Here is a 21,414-nt window from a genome sequence, read left to right as displayed (position 1 = left end):
AATGCTAAAAACTTTCAGATACCATCATTGTAATTATAAAAAAAACTTGGCGAGAACAGCAGACGGAGAGGACGGACGATGACAAAGAACGGCGAGGACAGCAGACGGCGATGATAGAGAACGGCGAGGACATCAATTTGTTGAACCCTACCTCTACTATTTAACCCAATTAAAGTTATAGAAAGAAAATAAGAAATATATTTTATAATAAAAACAAAATTGTGGTGTTTTAACTTTAGATCAACATGATGATGATTCTCCAATATTAGTTTATTTGATATTATTCTTGTGGTATTTAGCTTTTTATATGTAAATTATTAATTTAAAATAAATATCATTTCTACCAATAATGCTTAAAAAAATTATAGTATAGTTATTGATTCTGTTAAAATTGGCTTTGATAATCTATTTAGCATATGTATATTAGTATATATTAATCAATGTTGTATTTTGAAGACACAAAGTGCATTAGTGGTAGCCTGGTAGAAATATTAGGAATTATATTCTCTCGTGCCCAAGTCTTGGGTTCAGCTCAGTTCATTTGCAACCTTACTGATCATCGTTCCAATCGATCCTTCAATTTCGTCTTTTATGGGGATTGACGAGCGCAATAGAGCTGAGAATCTTTTTTTCTTTCCAATGGTTTTTTTTTTTTTTAAAGAGCGAACGGGTATTTTTTCTTTTCTCTTCTTTTGTCCCCTTCTTTCGTGTTTTATATTTATATATAATGTGAGGATATTTATATATATTTTTGTGGATTAAATTCGAACTTACTTGCACCATAAAATTTTCTCTCATTCGTTAATTTTTTGTGGTTTTGGTTTGAAAAATCTAGTCCGGTGATGCCACCAACACCTCACGTTTGCTTAAAATATCTATTGTGGGGGATGCAACCACTACCACACATTTCCGAGGCTACTTTGCGAAGATAAACACACACCAAGCGTCCGATGCCAATTCTATGAATGGTCCTTTAATCGACCGGTATGTGTGCACTTTGATGTCATATCATTATAATAAACCTCATTCTCCACTTGCAAATTTGCAATGTGGTGAATCTTTTATTTTCATGAAATAAATTTGATATCACTTTTAATAATTGAATTTATTATATTTAATCGACTTCGAATACTTAGAAATAGAATCACAATGAGACTATATTTTGTTGACTTGTGACAATAAACGAGGAATTGTGAATTTTGGCACAAATGCCAATTTATTTTATTTTTAGAAAAAAGAGAATTGTGACTAGTGCACGCACCCATCATTGCAGAAATTTAGAAGAAACTCGTATGTCTTCAGTGTTATCTATGGAAGAAGGTCAGAAATACCCTTATTATTATTATATTTTTATAACAAGAATGTTAGAGTTAATAATAAATAATAAAAAACAAAAAAAAAAGGTACTGCTCGAACACGGTCCTAAAATATGAAAAGCAACCCAACCGTTGAAGCATAACAGCATATCCTCTTTCACTAATTTGTATAATACACAATTCCCCTGTTTTCCACCTCACACAAAAAATTCCATGCCATGTCAGACAATATCATCCAAACCCAGCTAATCAGATCATCCCTAGCAGATCACCCATTTCTCAACCCATCCTCATTGCCTTGGATTATCTGATCATTGACCTTTCCGCAAACACAAACCACACAAACACAACCTCAAAATCAACCCTCACTTAAAAGACGCAACAATATAAAGTTTCTTTCTTTTCTTTTTTTTTTACTTTACGATTTAATATATTGGACCAATCTAAACAATTTTTGCATAAAAAAAAAGTTAAAAAAAAAACTTTATATTTTTCACTTTTTTTTTTTTTTTAATTTACTTTATAAATGTCCCAACTTCTAAAAAATGTAAACGTCTAAAATGATTTTTTAATTCAATACATATATTTCAAATAAATTATATTTTGTTATTACTTATTTTCTTTTTCTTTTTTATTTTTAAATTAAGATGCTTAATTCTTTTATCTAAAAAAAAATCTCTTTTCCTTAAAAATAAAAAATATGATACCAGAATAACTTTATGCATCTTAAATTGTATATCAAATATTATGCATTTCCCAACATAAAAAACATAGGTACCAGTATAACTTTTATGCATTTCCCAACATAAAAAACATAGGTACCAGTATAACTTTATGTATGTCTTTGTCTCTTTTTTTTTTACCCTTTGTTTTATTATTAATTTTTCCCCTCTTTTATGTTGGGAAATGCATAATATTTGATATATAATTTAAGATGCATAAAGTTATATTCGTACCATATTTTTTATTTTTAAGAAAAAGAGATTGGTTTAATTTTTTTAGATAAAAGAATTAAGCATCTTAATTTAAAAATAAAAAGGAAGAAGAAAAGAAATAATAACGAAATGTAATTTATTTGAAATATATGTATTGAATCAAAAAATCATTTTAGACGTCTACATTTTTTAGAAGTTGAGACATTTATAAAGTAAATAACAAAAAAAAAAAAAAAAAAAAAAGTAAATAATATAAAGTTTTTTTTAATTACTTTTTTATGCATAAATTGTAGATTGGTTCAATTTATTAAATTATAAAGTTAAAAAAATCACCTAAACAATTAAAAGGTAATTTGGTTAATTTTTAATGTAAAATGATGTCTTTATCTATTTTTAAACTTTTAAAAAGTGTCTGTGTTCAAAAATAAATAAATAAGTGTCTTTTTCCCGAACCACTGAGTGTGACTGTAATGTAACGCGGACACTCTGAAATTTCGCGGAATCCAAAGGGATGTATCCAAGAAATGCTAGCCTTGCACTTGCAAGCCAAATTCCGACCCGCGGCAGCAACGTCCGTCAACACTCTTCTCTCTGTCCCTCTCCTTCACCGCCATCTCTCCAAAGCCCTCTATTCTCCTCCTCCTCCCAACCGTTCATCATCATCGTCGTCTTCCTCCTCGGAATGGTTTCCTTTCATCCGCACCGCCATTTCCACAAACAACTTACTCCTCGGCAATTGCGTCCACGCGCTCGTCGTAACCTGTGGCCACCGTGCGGACCGCTTCGTCACCAACAATCTCATCACCATGTACTCCAAATGCGGTTCTCTCTCCTCCGCACGCCTCCTGTTCGATAATGCTCCTCAACGAGACCTCGTTACTTGGAATTCTATTCTCGCCGCCTACGCGCACGCTGCTAATTCTGATGACGACCATGGCATCCAAGAGGGTTTCTGCCTTTTCCGTCAATTTCGATGGTCTGCTGCTTTGGCCAGTAAACTCACATTAGCTCCTGTTTTGAAGTTGTGTTTGATGTCTGGATATGAATGGGCCTCGGAAACAGTTCATGGGTATGCCATTAAAATTAGTTTGGAATGGGATGCATTTGTTTCAGGTGCTCTTGTTAATATTTATTCGAAATTCGGAAGAGTAAGGGATGCCCGGGTTTTGTTTAATGGCATGCCTGAAACTGAAAAGGATATTGTGTTATGGAATGTGATGCTCAAGACATACGGTCAAATGGGTCTCAAGAAAGAGGCTTTTCTTCTCTTCTCCGAGCTTCATCGGAGTGAATTGCGTCCGGATGATGTCAGTGTTCGTTGTGTTCTCGGCGGGCTTTCTGAGGTCGAATTTGATGAAGGCAATAAGTATGCGCAGCAAGTTCAAGCATATGCAACGAAATTATTTTTGCAGGACGATACTTCAGATATAATCTCGTGGAATAAATACTTGCCTCAGTATCAGCAAGCTGGTGAAAATTTATCCACCGTTGAATGCTTTAGGAATATGCACAGATCAAATGTAGGTTTTGATAGTGAGACATTTGTTGTTGCTCTTGCTGCGGTAATAGGGATAAATGATTCGGGGTTGGGACAACAAATTCATGGCATGGCTGTGAAGTTGGGTTTTGATTTGGATGTCACTGTTGCAAACAATCTCATTAACATGTATTCAAAGACAGGGTACTTAGGTTTTGCTCAAAAGGTTTTCACCACCATGAAGGAACTGAATTTAGTTTCGTGGAATTCAATGATATCAAGTTGTGTGCAGAGTGGTTTAGAGGAGGAATCGGTGACTCTTTTTAGGGAAATGTTAAACGATGGCTTAAAACCAGATCATTTTACATTGGCGAGTGTTCTGAGGGCTTGCTCTTCACTTACTGCAGGATTGTGTCTGAGTGAACAAGTTCATGTTCTTGCACTAAAAACTGCAATCATCAGTGATGCTTTCGTATCAACAGCACTAATTGATGTTTATTCTAGGAACAGAAGAATGGAAGGTGCAGAATTACTCTTTCAAAATAAAGATGAATTTGATTCGGCAACTTGGAACGCCATGATGCATGGGTATATAATTTGCAACAATGGGCACAAAGCCTTAAAACTCTTTGCTATGATGCACAAAAGTGGAGAAAGGTCAGATGAGATCACACTTGCAACTGTGGCTAAAGCCTGTGGTTGTTTGGTATGGCTGGAACAAGGAAGGCAAATTCATGATTATATAATTAAAGTGGGGGTTGACTCAGATTTATGCGTTAGTGGTGGTATTCTCGATATGTATATTAAATGTGGAGACATGGTGGATGCATACAGAGTCTTCCAAGGGATTCCTGCACCCGATGATATTGCATGGACAACTATAATCTCCGGGTGTGTGGAAAATGGAGATGAGGACCGTGCTTTTTCAATGTACCATCAGATGAGGCAATCTGGTGTAGCACCTGATGAGTATACCTTCGCTACCCTCATCAAAGCGAGCTCATACTTGACTGCACTGGAACCAGGAAGACAAATTCATGCAAACTTGATCAAGTCAGATTGTGCTTCAGACCCTTTCGTTGGGACCTCGCTTATAGACATGTACGCCAAGTGTGGGAACATAGAAGATTCATATTGCTTATTTAAAAGTATAGATGTTCGAAATATTGCCCTGTGGAATGCTATGTTGGTCGGTTTAGCTCAGCATGGACATGGTAGAGAAGCTCTCAATGTTTTTAAAGATATGAAACATCATGGAATTAAACCTGATCGAGTCACCTTTATAGGAGTTCTTTCGGCCTGTAGCCATTCTGGCTTGACTTCCCAAGCTTACATGTATTTCCGTTCTATGTACAAAGACTATGGAATTCAGCCTGAGATCGAGCATTATTCTTGCCTCGTTGATGCCCTTGGCCGTGCAGGACTTGTTCAAGAGGCAGAAAATCTTATTGCATCAATGCCCTTTGAAGCTTCTGCTTCCATGTACAGAGCCCTGCTTGGTGCTTGTTGGGTTCAAGGGGACACAGAAATTGGAAAACGGGTAGCAACTCAACTCTTGGCTTTGGAGCCATTAGACTCAGCAGCTTACGTTCTTTTATCTAATATCTATGCTGCTTCAAATCAATGGAATGAGGTAACTGATGTTAGAAAAATGATGAAGACGAAAAATGTGAAAAAGGATCCGGGGTTTAGTTGGATTGATGTGTAAAATAAAATGCATTTGTTTGTGGTGGATGACATCCACAAGCTGATAAGATATATGATAAGGTAGAAGATTTAATTAGACTGATCAAAGAAGAAGGATATGTCCCTGATGCTGAATATGTGCTACTTGATGTAGAGGAAGAAGAAAAAGAGAGCTCTCTCTATTACCACAGTGAGAAGCTTGCAATAGCTTTTGGACTGATAAGCACTCCTCCATTCGCAACAATCCGGGTGATAAAAAACCTTCGAGTTTGTGGGGATTGCCATAATGCATTCACATATATATCTAAGGTGTCTAAACGGGAAATTGTGTTCAGAGATGCCAATCGTTTCCATCACTTTAGGGACGGAATCTGCTCATGTGGCAATTACTGGTAATTATAACTCAATCATTGCTTAGTAATTATTTTTTATTTTTATTTTTATTTTTTCAAGCTCAAACTTCTTGATGAACATTCACTCAACTTCAAAATTTTCCTCTGTTTAGACTCTTATCAAAGATACAATATTCTCATCTTGCTGTTTTAAATTCATGTGCTGGGATAAGGATCTTTGAGTTGAGTTGACTAGTAGAATCTTTTGTACTCTCTATGAAAAATGAAACACAGCCTCCGATAATTAATAGCCTACACCAAACACAAGAATGGAAAGAAAAGCATTTCATTCCATCTGATTTGATTCCATTCACCTACTCCAAACATGGCCTGCTTATATAATTGAATAACAATTCTCCAAGCGGAGGAAAATGTTTTGAACTTGGGATAGTTCACTGTAACGACCCACTTCACCATATGGTATGATATTGTCCGCTTTGGGTCTGAGTCCGCGCGGTTTTGCTCTTGGGTTTCACCCCAAAAGGCCTCATACCAATTGGAGGTGACACACTTACATATAAGCACTTCACCTTTTCTCTACCCAGGCGATGTGGGACTGTGCACCCGTAGCTCGCCAATGTGGTAACCTGTCAGTGTCTCTCGCACCCGCCCACAAGGTCATCACAATCCACCCCCCTTGGAGGCCCGACGTCCCTGTCGGCACACTTCCGGCTGGGTCAGGCTCTGATACCATTTGTAACGACCCACTCCACCACATGGTATGATATTATCCGCTTTGGGCCTGAGCTCGCACGGTTTTGCTCTTGATCTTCACCCCAAAAGGCCTCATACCAATTGGAGGTGACACACTTACATATAAGAACTTCACCTTTCCTCTACCCAGGCGATGTGAGATTGTGCACCCGTAGCACGCCAGTGTGGTAGCCTGATAGTGTCTCTCGCACCTGCTCACGGCACACCCGCCCACAAGGTCATCACAATCCACCCTCCTTGGAGGCCCGACGTCCCCGTCGGCACACTTCCGGCTGGGTCAGGCTCTGATACCATTTGTAACGACCCACTCCACCACATGGTATGATATTGTCCGCTTTGGACCTGAGCCCGCACGGTTTTGCTCTTGGGCTTCACCCCAAAAGGCCTCAAACCAATTGGAGGTGACACACTTACATATAAGCACTTCACCTTTCCTCTACCCAGGCGATGTGGGATTGTGCACTCGTAACTCGCCAATGTGGTAGCCTGTCAGTGTCTCTCACACCCGCCCACAAGGTCATCACATTCACCCCGACTTGGTGTGTTGGTATGGACCTGAAAATTGAATTTCCAAGCTGTCGTGGCTTCCGGGATTGGTAGGAACAGTTAGGAAATGTTAGGTAAAATGAAGGAAGCTTTTTGAAATGCTGAGGAACTCCTGCAAGATGCATTTTTCATGACTCATTGTTTTCAGTAGGGAACTGAATCAGTAATACAAGGATGTACTAAGTGGTCACTCATCAACCCATGGATCAACATGTCTTTTTATTTTTATTTTTATTTTATAAACAAACACTTGTGAACATTGTTATTCTTTAATTCTTTTTTTCCATGTTCTTTCCAGCTACTGCATCCTGATTCATGACTTTTTAGTTGATTTTATTTACGATTCCTACATTAAATTCATTGTTTCCACTTCAACTCTAAGGTATTCCTCATTTAGTAGGTATTTGAAAATAAATTTTCTATCTACCTAATATATCATTCTCCTTAACTAAATTTGATCTAATTTGATCAGTGTCTCTGATTCACTTTTTCACCCTCTTTTGTGTCTAATTTTGCATGTAAATCATTTTAGGTGTTTTATATAACTCTATGCATTTTATTGTTAGTTTCATTTTTTAATTTTTATATCTTACTAATCCTATTGTTCCTTTGGTTTTTACCATTTTTTGAAGCTCTTTCTCTTTTGTCATAATTCTTAAAAATTGTGTGCTCTTGTTGTACTTAAATTTCTAGGGTTGCAGGTTGCATGAGTTGGTGGAACATTTCCAAATGCTGCCTAAAATAAATTTGGACTCTAAGGATTAAATTCAATTCTAATTTTATGATCTCAAATACCTTCATTTTTTTCACAATTCAATGGTTATATTATGAAAAAGGATTGGAAGAACAGGAAGATGAAGAACAGCCAAACTCCTCAAAGTTAACACCCCTAGGAATAAAATGAAAAAAGATAATAACAAAATATATGTGGAGCAAAGAATAAATGAAAGGCTATGGCATGTTAACCAACAGGCCTGTGGCCTAGTAGTACCGAGCTCCTACTTCTCAAAGAGAGGTCAGGGGTTTGAGCCTCAGTGAAAGCATGTGTGTGTGAGTACCAACTAGGAAAAAAAAAAATTTGTAATTTATAATTTTGAATTATCACATTCATTGCTTCATCCTTCAAGGTTTTACTGTTAAAAATTACAACCCATATATCTTGTTGCCTTTCTGGAGAAAGCTTGTTGCGGTAGAGATACGGTCGGAGTATACTACTCTGACCAGTCACCGGATTCATAAACTCCGGTGAAATCCTCTTTTTTTCTCGTTTCTGTGTTTCTCTTTCTCTGGTTGGGTTTGTTGTTGGTATTTCCTTTGGTTTTCTTGTCTTGGGTTTTTGGCATGCGTTCGTTCTTGGAGGTTGCTAGGTTGCCACGTTTGTTCCAAGGTGGCTCTGCGAGATCTGCAAATCCATATAGAGGGCCCTCGATTTTCTTGGATGACGATTCGGTTGGAAGGAGAAGAGATGATCTTCGATCGTGTTTGGTGGGAAAGTTTGATAAGGATGTGGGTGATGGGGCTCAAATTACTGCTTGGGCATCGCGAGTTTGGAATGTCTCCTCTGGTGTGGGGGTTTCGTCGTTGCCTGATTCTCTGCTTCTCTTTCGGCTTCCTTCTCCAGCCGAGGCATCTCGTGTTTTTAAAGTAGGTCGACGTGATTGGGGAAAGGCAACTCTGAGTGTAGATACTTGGAGTTTTAGGGTGAGGTGTTCGGAGGTTCTGAAAAAGAAGAAGAAATCTCGTGTTTTTAAAGTGGGTCGATGTGACTGGGGAAAGGCAACTCTGAGTGTGGATGCTTGGAGTTTTAGGGTGAGGTGTTCGGAGGTTCTGAAAGAGAAGGGGCTGAAGAAAGTTTCGATTTACGGTCTCCCTCTTCACCTCTGGAGCCATGCTCTGTTTGTGACGATCGGAGATTTGTGTGGTGGTTTTATTTGGGTGGACGCCGATGAAGCAATTGATGCTGAGAGAGTCCATATTATAGTGTCGGACGGTAAGGTCTGTCCTCCGTTTGTGTTCATTCATGATGATCGATTTTGCTATAAGGTGGCTATTTGGGAGGAAACGCCTCATGAGCTTGTTCCGACGACAGATAGTTTGGAAGGGGGTGATGGTTCTCATCTGCTAAAGGAGAAAGAATGGTTGCGGTGGGAATCGACGGGGGAGAATGGGATGGTAGAGTTTAGGAAATGGGAAGAATGGAGGGATGCTCTGTGGATCTGGAATACGGAGTGCTTTAGAAGGTTGTTCACTCAGAAACGGCGGGAAGGTCCTTTTTTCATGACGGATCGTCGCCGACAAGCTGGGCTCCAGCCAAATCAGTGGTGTGGAGGTATCACCGGGAGCGGTCGTCAGTCTTTTTTGCAGAGTTGGGATCAGAGAAGGCATCGCGGTGATCTTCACGTGCAGCAAGTGCGTGGGTGGGGGAGGAACCTTATCCATACACGTGGTTGGCGACCAGCCCATGCCCGTTATAAGAGGAATACAGCTGTACCCACGTTTAATTCAAATTCTGCTCCAAATTCAGTTTCATTCGCTTGGGCTAGGAAGGGTCCAAAGCCTACTCAGAATGATGGGCCTATTCTTGGGCCGGGGATTAGGGCTTTGGTTGTTAAAGGGATTAAAGATGTTTCTCCATCTTTTGGTGGGCCGAGTGAGGGGCCTAAGGTTTGTGGGCTGGTTGGAGGTTTGATTACCCAACCATTAAGTGATGTTTCTGATGAAGGGATCTCTGGGTTGAAGAGTGGGCTGGGCTCAGTCCCTTCTTGCTCTGGGGTTGGGTTGAGCAACAGGTTTAGGCCTTTATCATTGTCTTCCTCAGTGGACGGAAGATGCTCTTAGCTATCTGGCTCTCTCAGTGCGAGCTTCAGAGAGGATCGGCGACTAAAGCTTGCGCAACGTCATCGTCTGTCTAAGAAGAAAGTCCTCCTTCTTGCGCTTCGTAAAAGGTAGACTCGAAAGGACAAGCAAAAATGGGTGTTGTCTTCACGATCGGGTTCTGATCCGGGTAAGTCCACAGTTATTTCTGGGTCTTCTACTTTTCATACGTTCTCTTTTTCCCCTTCTCTTTCTGTTAGGGGGTCGAGCAGATCGTTGGGGTTGGAGAAGGGTGGGGTGGTCACTATTTCCAATTCTTTGGCTCCGGTTGTTGAAGGTGACTCAGTGTTTGAGTCAGATGAAGGGCATGACGGCGGATCTGTGAATGGGCTTGGTCTCGCTCGACTTTTTGAGAATTTTGGTGAGGGTGGTACGATTTGTGTGGGACAAGATGTAAGGGTGAAGATTAATGATGCTTCTGTCACTGTTCTGTTGAAGGAGATTTGGGATCTTTTGGCTTCGAAATCTGTCCAGTTTGAGGAGGAACCTGATTCACTGATGAATGATTGCTCCCTTTCCTCTTTTGTCCTTGATGATTGGGAGGGTGATGCGTGTTCTGCACCTGATGGGGATTTGGGTTTAGTTCAATGGGAAAACATTGAGCAAGCAATGAACTTGGCTGTTCCTTTGACTGTTATTCGTCCGAAGGGGGATTGGATGAGAGGTCCTTCTGATACTGAAGAAGTGAATGATTTGGAAGAGGAGTGGGTAAGGGAGAAAGGAATGTATATTGGCTCTCTGATGGGAGTATCTTTTGAGGGTAAGGAGGATGAGGCGATGCGGTTGTTCCAGTAAGTTCTTAATTCTCAACTTAGGGAAAGGGTGGGAGGTAGGGGAAGAAGGCAGGATAGGGTGGGAGAAATGGTGTTGCAAAGTTCCACTGGTTTTATCACATATAAAAGGAGGTTTAGGGGATCCGGGGAGAGAGATGGCAGAAGGAGGGGAGGGTTTGCTAATTCTATTGTTTCCCTATGAAGCTATAAATTCTTTCATGGAATGTCCGGGGTCTCAATGACTCGGTCAGAAGAAAAGTGGTGAAGTCGGTTGATGAGTGCTCAAATGTGACGTATTTTAGCACCTACGTTATGGTATTTTAGTCCATTCATCTTTCTTACTTTCATGTCTTAAATACTTATTTGTGTTATTGCCTATTTCAGGTGAATAAAGTTTAAACAGGCTAACAAGAGCCATTTAGCCTCATTTTGGAGCTAAGGAGCAAAGTTAGAAAGAAGTCAAGAAAAATTGTCTCTAAGGAAGTTCGATCGATCGAAGCTCCCCTTTGATCGATCAAAGTTAAGGCGGTGCCAGCTCAGCCAAGTGGATAAGGCCAAAAAAGATATTTTCGAGTCACGTCACCTTCGAATCGATCAAAGTTAGTGTGCTGTCTAATTCCGGAGCGTGCCGAATTCTACCTAATTTGTATAGCTGCGAATTTCCTCCAATAATAGGTTGTTTTTCTAACTTGAAGGCTATTTAAAAGAGGAATGTAATGAATTAATTGAAAATTTCAATTATTAACAATTGTAATATCATAGAGTAGATATTTTTTACATAGTTTTCTCTATCTAGAACTAGGGTTTTGGGAAGAAAGCAAGGATGAAGATGATGATGCCAACCTCCAAGCTAGCCTTCGAGGGTTCCATGACCACTAAAATGAGTGGCTAAATCCTTCACTTGGGGCTAGAGATAGCCCCTAAGTTTGCTTTCTAGACCTAGTTTTTTGTACATTTTTGGGGATTTTAGTTGTAATAAATGTTTTCATCTTGAACAAATATATATCTTGTGGTTTCTACTTGATGTATATAGATTAATGCTTTCAATTGATCATTTATTTATATCCATATGTCTATGTATGCTAGAATGGGTGTTCATGTACTTTTCTCTAGATTTAATGGAATTAATGCATGTCTATGTGTATTGATGTTGTTAATCTAGTGATGGTCAAAACATAGTACGTAATTGAATACTTTTGTGATTTATTTGATGGTTCACACTTGTTTCTTGATGGATTGTGCCACACCTTTAGTTTAATTAGTTTAATTTTCATGTCTCTAGCCTAAATGTAGTGTAATTGCTTTAAATTCTTAGATAGGTGGACAATCTATTCTTGTTTCTTGATGTTCCATACTTATGAATGCAAGTAGTACATTTCTCTAGAATATTGTGTGTGTTCTAATTGTGGTTAAATTGAATGGTTATTGGTCTCATTTGATAGGTTGTGTTATTCACTAGATTGACTAGACAATCTATACTTATTTGTCATCCATGCTTAGTTTTCAATTAGTGACACACACACACACACACACACACACATTTTACAACTTAAGTGTCCCCTTTAATTTACAATTGCTAGTGTTTAGTGAAGTGAAACTTAGTGGTGAACTCTAAGCCCAAAGTCCTCTCTCTCATTTAATTTCCTCTAAATTCTAGATTGTCATTTGCATGTTTTAATTGAACTCTAGTTTAATCAAATCAACCTCTCTTTGATCATTCGACCTACTACTCTATAATTGGTTCCAAAGCACGACCTCTTTCCCTTGGGACGATCCCTACTCACTTTTGCTATGTTTTTAGTAAAAAGTGGTAGTGGCATTCTATAAATTTAAACTTGGCCACATTTTTTACACTTTTGTGCAACTCGGTCTTAGACGACACCAAGTTTTGGCGCCGTTGCCGGGGATAGGCAACGCCGTACTTTGGAAACAATTAGGAATTAGTACTCTTTTGATCATGTCTTCATTTTATTTTTATTTTGGTTACTTATTGTGTTTGTTCTTGATTGGCTAGGTGCATTGAGCCAAGAGAAATGAAGCAAAAAGATCCTAGAGCAAAGAAGCAAGCAAGCCAAGTTAAGCTAAGCAAAAGCATAAAAAGCTAAAAATAAAAAAAAAAATTGCGAAGCAAAGCAAGGTAAAGAAAAATTTGAAAAACAATTTGAAGTTGCTTAAGGACCATTTGTGAGCTTTTCTAACTCTATCTTTAGTTAAATTATGAGCCTGCGTGGAGGTAAGTTTTTAATTTCCTAGATCGATCGTGAGCTCGCGTGGAGGCAATTTTATTTTTCTGGCATATTGTTAAAAGCATGGGAGTATGGGAACAATGTATGTGGAGGATGTTTGTTGATTGATTTGTTGCGGAGGAGAAGTGATTGTTACTTGCTTGTTGCTAGTTGTTGTTTTGTTCGTGCATGCATAGTCGTAAGTCATTAAATCCTACTCTTGTCTCACTTAATTTTCATCTCGAATCGGTTGTTCGAAATCTAAGGGGAAGGGGTAAATCTAGTGACTCCATTTCATCAATGGAGGAACATAATGAGGACCATGTGGAGGACCTTGGTCACATCGACCAACAAGGTATTCTTCACCCTAATGTGCATCATGACAACATTCAAGTACCATTAGGCATGCCAAGATCTTTCATTCCACAACAACAAGGCTAAGTTCCATTGGGAATATCTCGGCCAATTTTTGTTCCACCCCCACCTCCCATTGCTCAAGTTAATCATAGGGCTTATGTTGAGCCACCAATTGTGAATCCTCCTATTGTTTTGAGAGATCATTATGTGCCAAATGAGTATAATGCACCAACATGCATTCAATTACCTCCATTTAGAGCACACCATTATGAGATTAAACCATAAACCATTTAAATGCTTCCCAATTATCATAGACTTCCAAGTGAAGAACCTTACAAGCATTTGGATGAGTTTCTTGAAGTGTGTTCCACTGTGAAATACACTGACATGCCAGAAGAAGTTTTAAGACTTAAACTTTTTCCTTTCACCCTTAAAGACAAGGCAAAATATTGGTTCAACAATCTAAGACCTTTTTCGAGAACTTCTTGGGCAGAGATGCAACAATAGTTCTTGAAAAAGTATTATCCAGTATCGAAGACTAATTCAATGAGAACTTCCATTCGTGAATTCTTATAAGGGGATGGGGAATTGTTTCATGAGGCATGAGAGAGATTGAACGACTTGCTTAGGAATTGTCCACTCCATGACATGCCTAAATAGCAATTGGTTTAATTTTTCTTTGAAGGTTTGTCGTATAATTTTAAAGGAATGGTTGATGCTTCCATGGGTGGTTCTTATCTTGATAGGTATGAAAATAATGTATAGCGCTTATATGAGAGCATGAGTGAGAATTAAATTCATCGATTTTTGTCATCTAAAAATGGTAGAAATTTAGGTGGACGGAAGAATGTTGGCTTGTATCAAGTTGACAATTATAATGCTATAGCCGCCGAAATGAAGTCCTTATCTCAAAGGTTTGATCAATTTTTGATCAACCAAAATTCGGTGAATCAAATGTCTTCCTCCCCTAATCATGTTCATCATCCATCTAATGAAACATGCATGACTTGTTCTAGTGTTTTACATTCTACTTCCAATTGTCTCCATGGGCATATGCAAAGTGAGCACCATGAACAAGTGAATGCTACTTTTGTTAACCAAGGGAATAATCCTTATGGCACTCATTACAATCCCGGGGGGAGGAACCATCCAAACTTCTCTTGGAAAAGCCAATGGGAAGGCTCAAACCCTTCCTAAGGTGGTTTTCAAGGCAAGTATGTTCCGCCCTCAATTCAAAGTCAAGGTTCCGAAGGTTATAGATCATCTTTTCAATCACCACATGGAAACCAATTTTCAAATTCTCATTTTCCTAATCAATCATCTTATTCTCAAGGAAATTCAAGGAATCCTGCATTTGAGGAAAAAGTGTTGACCGCTTTAGGTACTTTAGAGACAAACACTCAATTGCTTCATTCTCATTCTTAATCAATTGCAAAGCTAGAAACCCAAGTCGGGCAAATAGCTAGTACTTTAAATGCTAAAGAGAAAGGGAAAATGCCTTTAAATCCACCGCCAAAGCAACAATTTGTTATGGAGACCAATTCCTCCTCGGAAGGTCACACAATTGAATATGTCAATGCGGTGACAACCTTGAGAAGTGAAAAAATTGTTGACAATCAAGTTAGTGTTTCTAATTAAGAGAGTGAACTGGTGCAACCAAAAGTTGACACCCGTCCCGTATCACATCCCATTTCTCCTTTATTGCATGAGAAAGATTCCTTTTAATGAGAATGATTTGAAAAGTTCTTGTGTTGAAAAAATTTCAAAAAGTGATTTTAAAAAGGTTTTTGAGCCAAAGGCTCCATTTCCAGATGTCTTAAAAGGATCCATTTCTCTTGAAAAGCAAAAGACCAAAGTCAATGAAATAATTGAAGTGTTTAGGCAAGTGAAGATTAATCTTCCTCTCTTTGATGCAATTAAACAAATTCTGGCTTATGCCAAATTTTTGAAAGATTTTTGCACCCAAAAAAGGAAGAACAAGAGCCAAACACCAAAGAAAGTTGTCTTGACCGAGCAAGTAAACTCCATTTTGCAACACAACTCTCCCAAAATTCAAAGACCCCGGTTCACCTACTACTTCTTGCATCATTGGTGACCATGTCATTAACCGGGTTCTTCTTGATTTAGGAGCAAGTGTTAATCTTCTTCCATATTCGGTGTATGTCAAATTGGGCTTAGGTGATTTAAAGCGACGTGGGTAATTTTGCAACTAGCCGACCGATCCATCAAAAAGCCCCGGGGTATTATTGAGGATGCATTGAATAAAATTGACAAATTTTTCTTCCCGGTTGATTTCATTGTCATTGACACAGAACCGGTTCCAAATCCCAAAAATCAAATTCCCGTTATCCTTGGCCGTCCTTTCTTAGCAACCGCAAATGCCAACAGAAATTGTAGGATGGGAATAATGAAAATTTCATTTGGACGCATGAAAGTGAAGTTGAACATTTTTAATCCAACCCCGAATTCAATGGATAAGCATGAAGAAGTGTATGTTGTGGAAAAGTGTCTTACAAATGAATTTGAAAAAGTTGAGTTTTTGCTTGAAAATGGAATTTCAAAAGGTTTGCCTTCCAAAATGATTTCAAAGGATGTTGCTTTAAAACCAAGTGTTGAAAGGGCATGAAAGCCCAAAAGTTTTATTGACAAAGGACCCTCAATCTCCTTTGAATCAAATCCAACAAATTCCTTCGGGAATGGTTTGTTGGGTGGGATTCAAAAGTCCATTCACCCCGCCAAGGAGGGGATGCATAACAAGATCTTTGATCCAGGCTAAAAGAGCCCAACGTCTTGCTAGAGACGTTAAAGACTAGTGCATTTCGTAGGGTTTACCTTATTTCTAGTTTTTATGTTTTCTACGTCGTTTAGTATGAGTTGAGTTGAAAAATCTGGCTTACAGGCCATTTCTTGCATTTTGTATACTGCCAGTGAGGTTTCTATCGATCGAACTTAAGTTCGATTGATTGAAGTCCCACTTCAATTGATTAAATCACTTGGATTGAGGACCTTTCAAATTCCATTTCAATCAATCAATGTTTATCCCAATCGATCAAAGTTAATTTTGATCGATCAAAGCTGAGAATTCAATCGATCGAAATCTTTCGATCGATCGAAAATGCGTCATTTGAATTTTCCGGAAATCCCTTTGGCCGTTCAGTTCCTAAATTTTTATTTATTTCTTTTTCTCCTATTTTTATTTTTCTTCTCCCTCCTTTTATTTTATCTTTTATTTTTCTTTTTTCTCTTCTTCCTATTCATTTTTTTTTGTCACCCAAACCCTAACCTACCGCTCTTCCTCACTTCCCATCTCTCTCCGGATTCTCTCTTCTCCCTCAATCCATCTCATCTTCTCAATCTATCTCATTCCCTCACATAGCCATCACCACCACCCACCCTCCTTCTTTTCTCAAGCCAGAGAGCAAACCAAGCAACCCAAGCTTCCCACCGCTTCCACCATTAAATTCGGCGAAGATTTTTGGCCCCAAGGCTAAATCCCAGCATCTATCTCTCCATTCCTCTCTATTTTCCGTCATATCCTTCATCTCCAGCCGATTTAGGCCAGGGAGATCCGGTTCCAAGCTCCGGCGAGCGTCTACATTTTCCGACGAGTCTCCGATCATCTCTTCCAACTCCAACGAGGTTTGAAAACCTCCATTTTCGCCCAAATCTCTTCATTTCACCCTCCTCTTCACCTCTTTGGGTCAGGTATTTGCCAAATATTCTTTTATTTTTATTTTTATTTTGTTTACTTTATTTTTATTGTTGCTATTTTGTTTTTCTGTTTTGCATCTTATTTGTCATTTCTACATAATCATGTATATATAAAAATTGAAAACAAATAAAAAATAAAATGCCTAACTTGTTAAAAATAAATTTTTTTTTTTTTTTTTAGAACACTTGCCTTTGGATTTTGGATATTGATTTTTGTTGAATGGTGATGGGCATACTTGGATATCCTAGAGATTGGTTTGTTGTTGTTGATTGTAGTTATTTAGAAGGAGAACGGGCAAATTTACTTGGTTTTGTGGATTGATTGTGAGCGGTGTCCCTTGTTGAATGTTGAAATTGATTGTTGAATGATATATATATATATATATATATATATATGGATGTTTGTTGTATTTTTAAATTTTTTGATGTCCATTTTTAAGGGGAGATCATGTCGGATTTTCGTAAAATTTTTGAACTTTGATTTTTTAAAAATCCAATAAAGCATGCTGTTTGATTTTGGAATTTGAGATGGAATGTGAAAAGAATTTTCAAACATAAATGTTGAAGTTGAATTGTAAAGAAAGAAATATTTTGAATAAAAGGAAAATTTCTTTGGATTTCATATATTTTTGAACTTGAATGGCATTGAAAAATTTAAATTGTTGTAAGTATAGTTCCAACTTGTTTCATTTGCTTAAATATGAAATGCATGGATGTGTTCTAAGTTGTTTAACTTGAGTGCAAGCATGACTTGGCTTGAATTTGTGATTTTGAAATTGCAAATGCTAAGTCTTGTCTTCCATGTATTCAAATGTTTTGAATGGTCCTCTTTGAAAAGTTTTGATTGATTCAAGTGCTTTGTTTTGGTAAAATGATCTTTAAGTGTTAAAATGTTTTATGATCACACTTGTTGGGTTTCAAATGATTAAAAAAGAAAATTTTGAACTTTATTTGAAAATGAGAAGTCGAGTTGTATGCTTCTTTCTTTTGTTGAACATTCATTGCATGATTCTTGTCATAAAGTTTTTCTACAATGCCATTGAATGTCTTAAGCCCAAAGTTTTCAACAATTTCAATTTTGCCCCAAAAATGTTGAGAAATTCCAAAGTTGACCAAATGCCCTTGATTGAGTTGAAGCTTGTTCCATTTGATTCCTTTGTATCCATTTGCATATGTTAAGTGCCTTTGAACTTATTTGTGATATAATTCTTGATTCTTGCTATGCTAGGGCACAAGTTTGATGTCCTTTGACCTTCCTTATAATGATTTTGATCTTCTCTTGCAAAAATGATGATTTTTATGCATGACTTGGATGTTGTATCTGTTTTTTTGCCTCAGTCTCTCTTGTTGATCCTCAATTGAATTCTGTAATGCAATTTGAACCAAGTTTGGGAATATGTTTGCTTGGTAATCATATTTGTCTGTTGAATGACATTTTGTTGATATCTTACACTTGTGTTCCATTCTTGATTACTTTCCGGTCTAGATTTTGACTTCCAGATGGTAAGCTTCTTGTATTCTCAATTGTCAACCATTCTCTGCTTCATTTCAGCTTTAGAGGAAGTCACGAGTCATAAGTAATCATAGGACCCTGATTTTGTTGCATTGCAGTACAGGATATTTCTTTGTTTGGAGTTGTTGTTATCCGTGCATTATTCAGATATATGCCATCTAGCTGCATACCATGTCCAGGATTCTTTCTTGATCTTGTTTGTCATAACCTGCTTTGGATTGTAGTGTCTTGCAATCGTGCCGTTTACTTAGTCTTTATTACATCACATGCATGCTTCTTGAGTTCTAGGTTGACATTTGCCCGGAGTCTATGCTCCATGTTATCCTGTTTACTTCATTTGATATTAACTGTTGCACTTGTAGACATTATTGCTAGGAATTGATATGATGTCATCCTAGCGTCTACTTGTCATATCATTGCAGCATCCACTTGAGCTTTAGGTTTGTGAATGTACGTTGCATTCTTTATGCACATCACAGCCTATTCTTGTCCTGGTGATCATCTTGTTACTTAAAATGTTCCATATGTGACTTTTCTGCCTTCTATGCCATCACTACTTTATTGTCATTGCTAATTGTGTTTTGACCTATCCGATCTAGTTGAAGCATGTTGAATGTTAATTCTGAAGCCTTTTTCATTATTTCTTGCACAAGCATGATCTTATTTGTTTATTCTCTGTTTCTACTCGATTCCGGCATACTTTGTGTTTTCTTATCAGTTGCTTACCTTATCTAATACCTGTGCACTGATTTATACTTGTGTTTTTGCAGATGCAGCGTAGAAGAAAGACTCTTGCCAAGAAAAGAGTTCACAGAGCTCCACAGCCTCAATCTCCAGTTGCAAAGCCTTCTTCCCCTTCATCTTCTTCATCTTCTGCGTCAGTCCAATTTGAGCCATCTGCCATGGACGCTGAGCATGCTATTATCCGCGAGGTTCCCGCTGAGTCTTACGCTAGACCCGAGAGACCAAGTACAGATTTGATACAGAGTTATTCGCTACCTTGGACCAGACTAGGTGGTCCTATAATGAGCTTGTGCGGCGGGGCAGTGCTGCCATTATGACTCCAGCAGACACAATCGTCTATCCTCGGTTGGTTGGTCTATTCTACCAGTACCTCCAGATGGATAAGGATGGTAAACTTCTTTTGCACACTACCATTAACGGCCAGGAGATTGATATTTCTATTCCGGCCATAACTGCTGCCAGTCGCTGCCCTCACACTTCTCCATTAACTGATGATTCTCAGGAGCCTCTGTACCCTACACATCCACTATTTCCCATTGAGCTGACCATGGTAGCTACATTATCTCCACATGCTGCATTTAAGGGGCATACCTTTGCAGACCGGGTCAAGGTTGATCCCTGGTATTGGTTCTTTAATGCAGTGCTGCACATTCCTGACAGGCCATGGCACTCAGCGGCGAGAGGGGATCTTTCAGGCCCTATATTGTCTAGATCAGGGGTACTGGATTTCTATTCCTGCACTTATATGGGAGCTCATGCATAAGTTCTGGAAGAACTTGCATCACACGCACAGTATTAGAGCAGAGACCTAGCCTTTACCTTTTGGCCATTTGATTACTCAGCTGCTTCTAGACTAGGGGTATCAGTTTGACCCAGAGGAGATTCCAGAGCCTGATGCAGAGCGAGCGAAGAGAGCTTATGATCTGACCTGGTGGAATAAGACTTTCAATTCATGTCGTAAGAACAGGGCAAACGGGGATATGAAGAGATTACAGGCAGAGCAGCAGAGAGCAACAACACAGGCAGCCGCAGCAGGCGATGCTCCAGAGGATGATACAGCGGATAGATATCCCCCCATGCAGAGACGTCGTATTACCACTTCAGGTTCTACCTCTTAGCCAGATATACCTATACATCTCAGCAGACTGGCCCTTCATATGCCCTCCTACCAGCATATTTATTGTCCAGTTATTGTTTTCTTTACACATAGGAGCCGTGTATACTATTTAATACATTGGAGTTAAATAGAGCCATCATAAGAAAATGGAGTCTACTTGGGAAAAGGAGGATGTCATTCACTCATCGTTTCCAGAAATAATGGAAGACGGTGAGGGCGAATTCCGAGGACGAAGTTCCTTTTGTTAGGGGAAAAGAATGTAATACCCTTAATTTTAAAAGGATAGTCTCGGTATTTATTTAATTGATTTAATTGCTTTTTTATTAAATTATATGATTATTTGGCTATTTGTTTATATGTTTTTTTGACTTGCTTGTTTAATTTGAATTGTGTGATTTACGTGACTTCATTGTAAATTTGGTTTGTTGTTATGTGTAGTGAAATGTTTTAATTATGCATGTTGTTTTATTTTATTTTTATTTAAATTAAAAGATATGGATTTGGACAGTAGTAATGGACCAAATAATTGGGTCACATGTATTATTTGGATATGAGGTTAATGGGTACGTATATTTACCCATAGATGGATGTACATATATATATAGGTATATATGTATATAGGAATTTAATATTTATTAATATTAAAAATAATATTAATATAATTATGGTCAGATATATATATTTTGTTTATATAGTATATTGCAAACGGTAGTATATATATATAATTATTAAAGTTTTGTTAATATATATATATATATATATATATATATGTATGTATATCTGGTTTGACAGACTAAGCTTATATATATATATATATATATATATATATACATATTTATGTATATACGTGATGTTATATAGTTAAAATATAAATTTACTATATTAGTTTTATTTTCTTTTTCTTTTCTTCACGGCTGTTTTAGAGTTGGGGTAAGATTAGGAGTAGGGTTTAGTAATATGCTATATATATGTGTGTTTGTGTCTGGGGAAAGGTTATAAACCCCTTATGCATACGTATAAAGAGGAGGCAAATA

General features: G+C 38.0%; 1 protein-coding gene across 1 annotated transcript; it reads left to right on the top strand.

The window, feature by feature from the left end:
• Positions 1-2,702: 2,702 nt before the first annotated feature.
• LOC132286136 (pentatricopeptide repeat-containing protein At4g33170) lies at positions 2,703-20,711 on the top strand. Its single transcript, XM_059788401.1, has 3 exons — positions 2,703-5,806; positions 12,728-12,850; positions 19,290-20,711. Exon 1 carries the CDS (start codon positions 2,776-2,778, stop codon positions 5,434-5,436), a length of 2,661 nt encoding a protein of 886 aa, XP_059644384.1. The 5' UTR covers positions 2,703-2,775; the 3' UTR covers positions 5,437-5,806; positions 12,728-12,850; positions 19,290-20,711.
• The last annotated feature ends 703 nt before the right edge of the window (positions 20,712-21,414 follow it).

This window comes from Cornus florida, unplaced genomic scaffold, assembly GCF_030987335.1.
Source record: "Cornus florida cultivar Cherokee Brave unplaced genomic scaffold, ASM3098733v1 CherokeeBrave_3.0.0_Hap2_Chr11, whole genome shotgun sequence".
NCBI classification, from domain to species: Eukaryota; Viridiplantae; Streptophyta; class Magnoliopsida; order Cornales; family Cornaceae; genus Cornus; species Cornus florida.
The sequence above is the reverse complement of the archived record's forward strand: the minus strand, read 5'-3'. Positions and strand labels throughout refer to the sequence as shown.

Bases quoted from the DNA above. Each gene is read 5' to 3' on its own strand.
- LOC132286136 (XM_059788401.1), top strand. From the start codon at position 2,776: ATGCTAGCCTTGCACTTGCAAGCCAAATTCCGACCCGCGGCAGCAACG.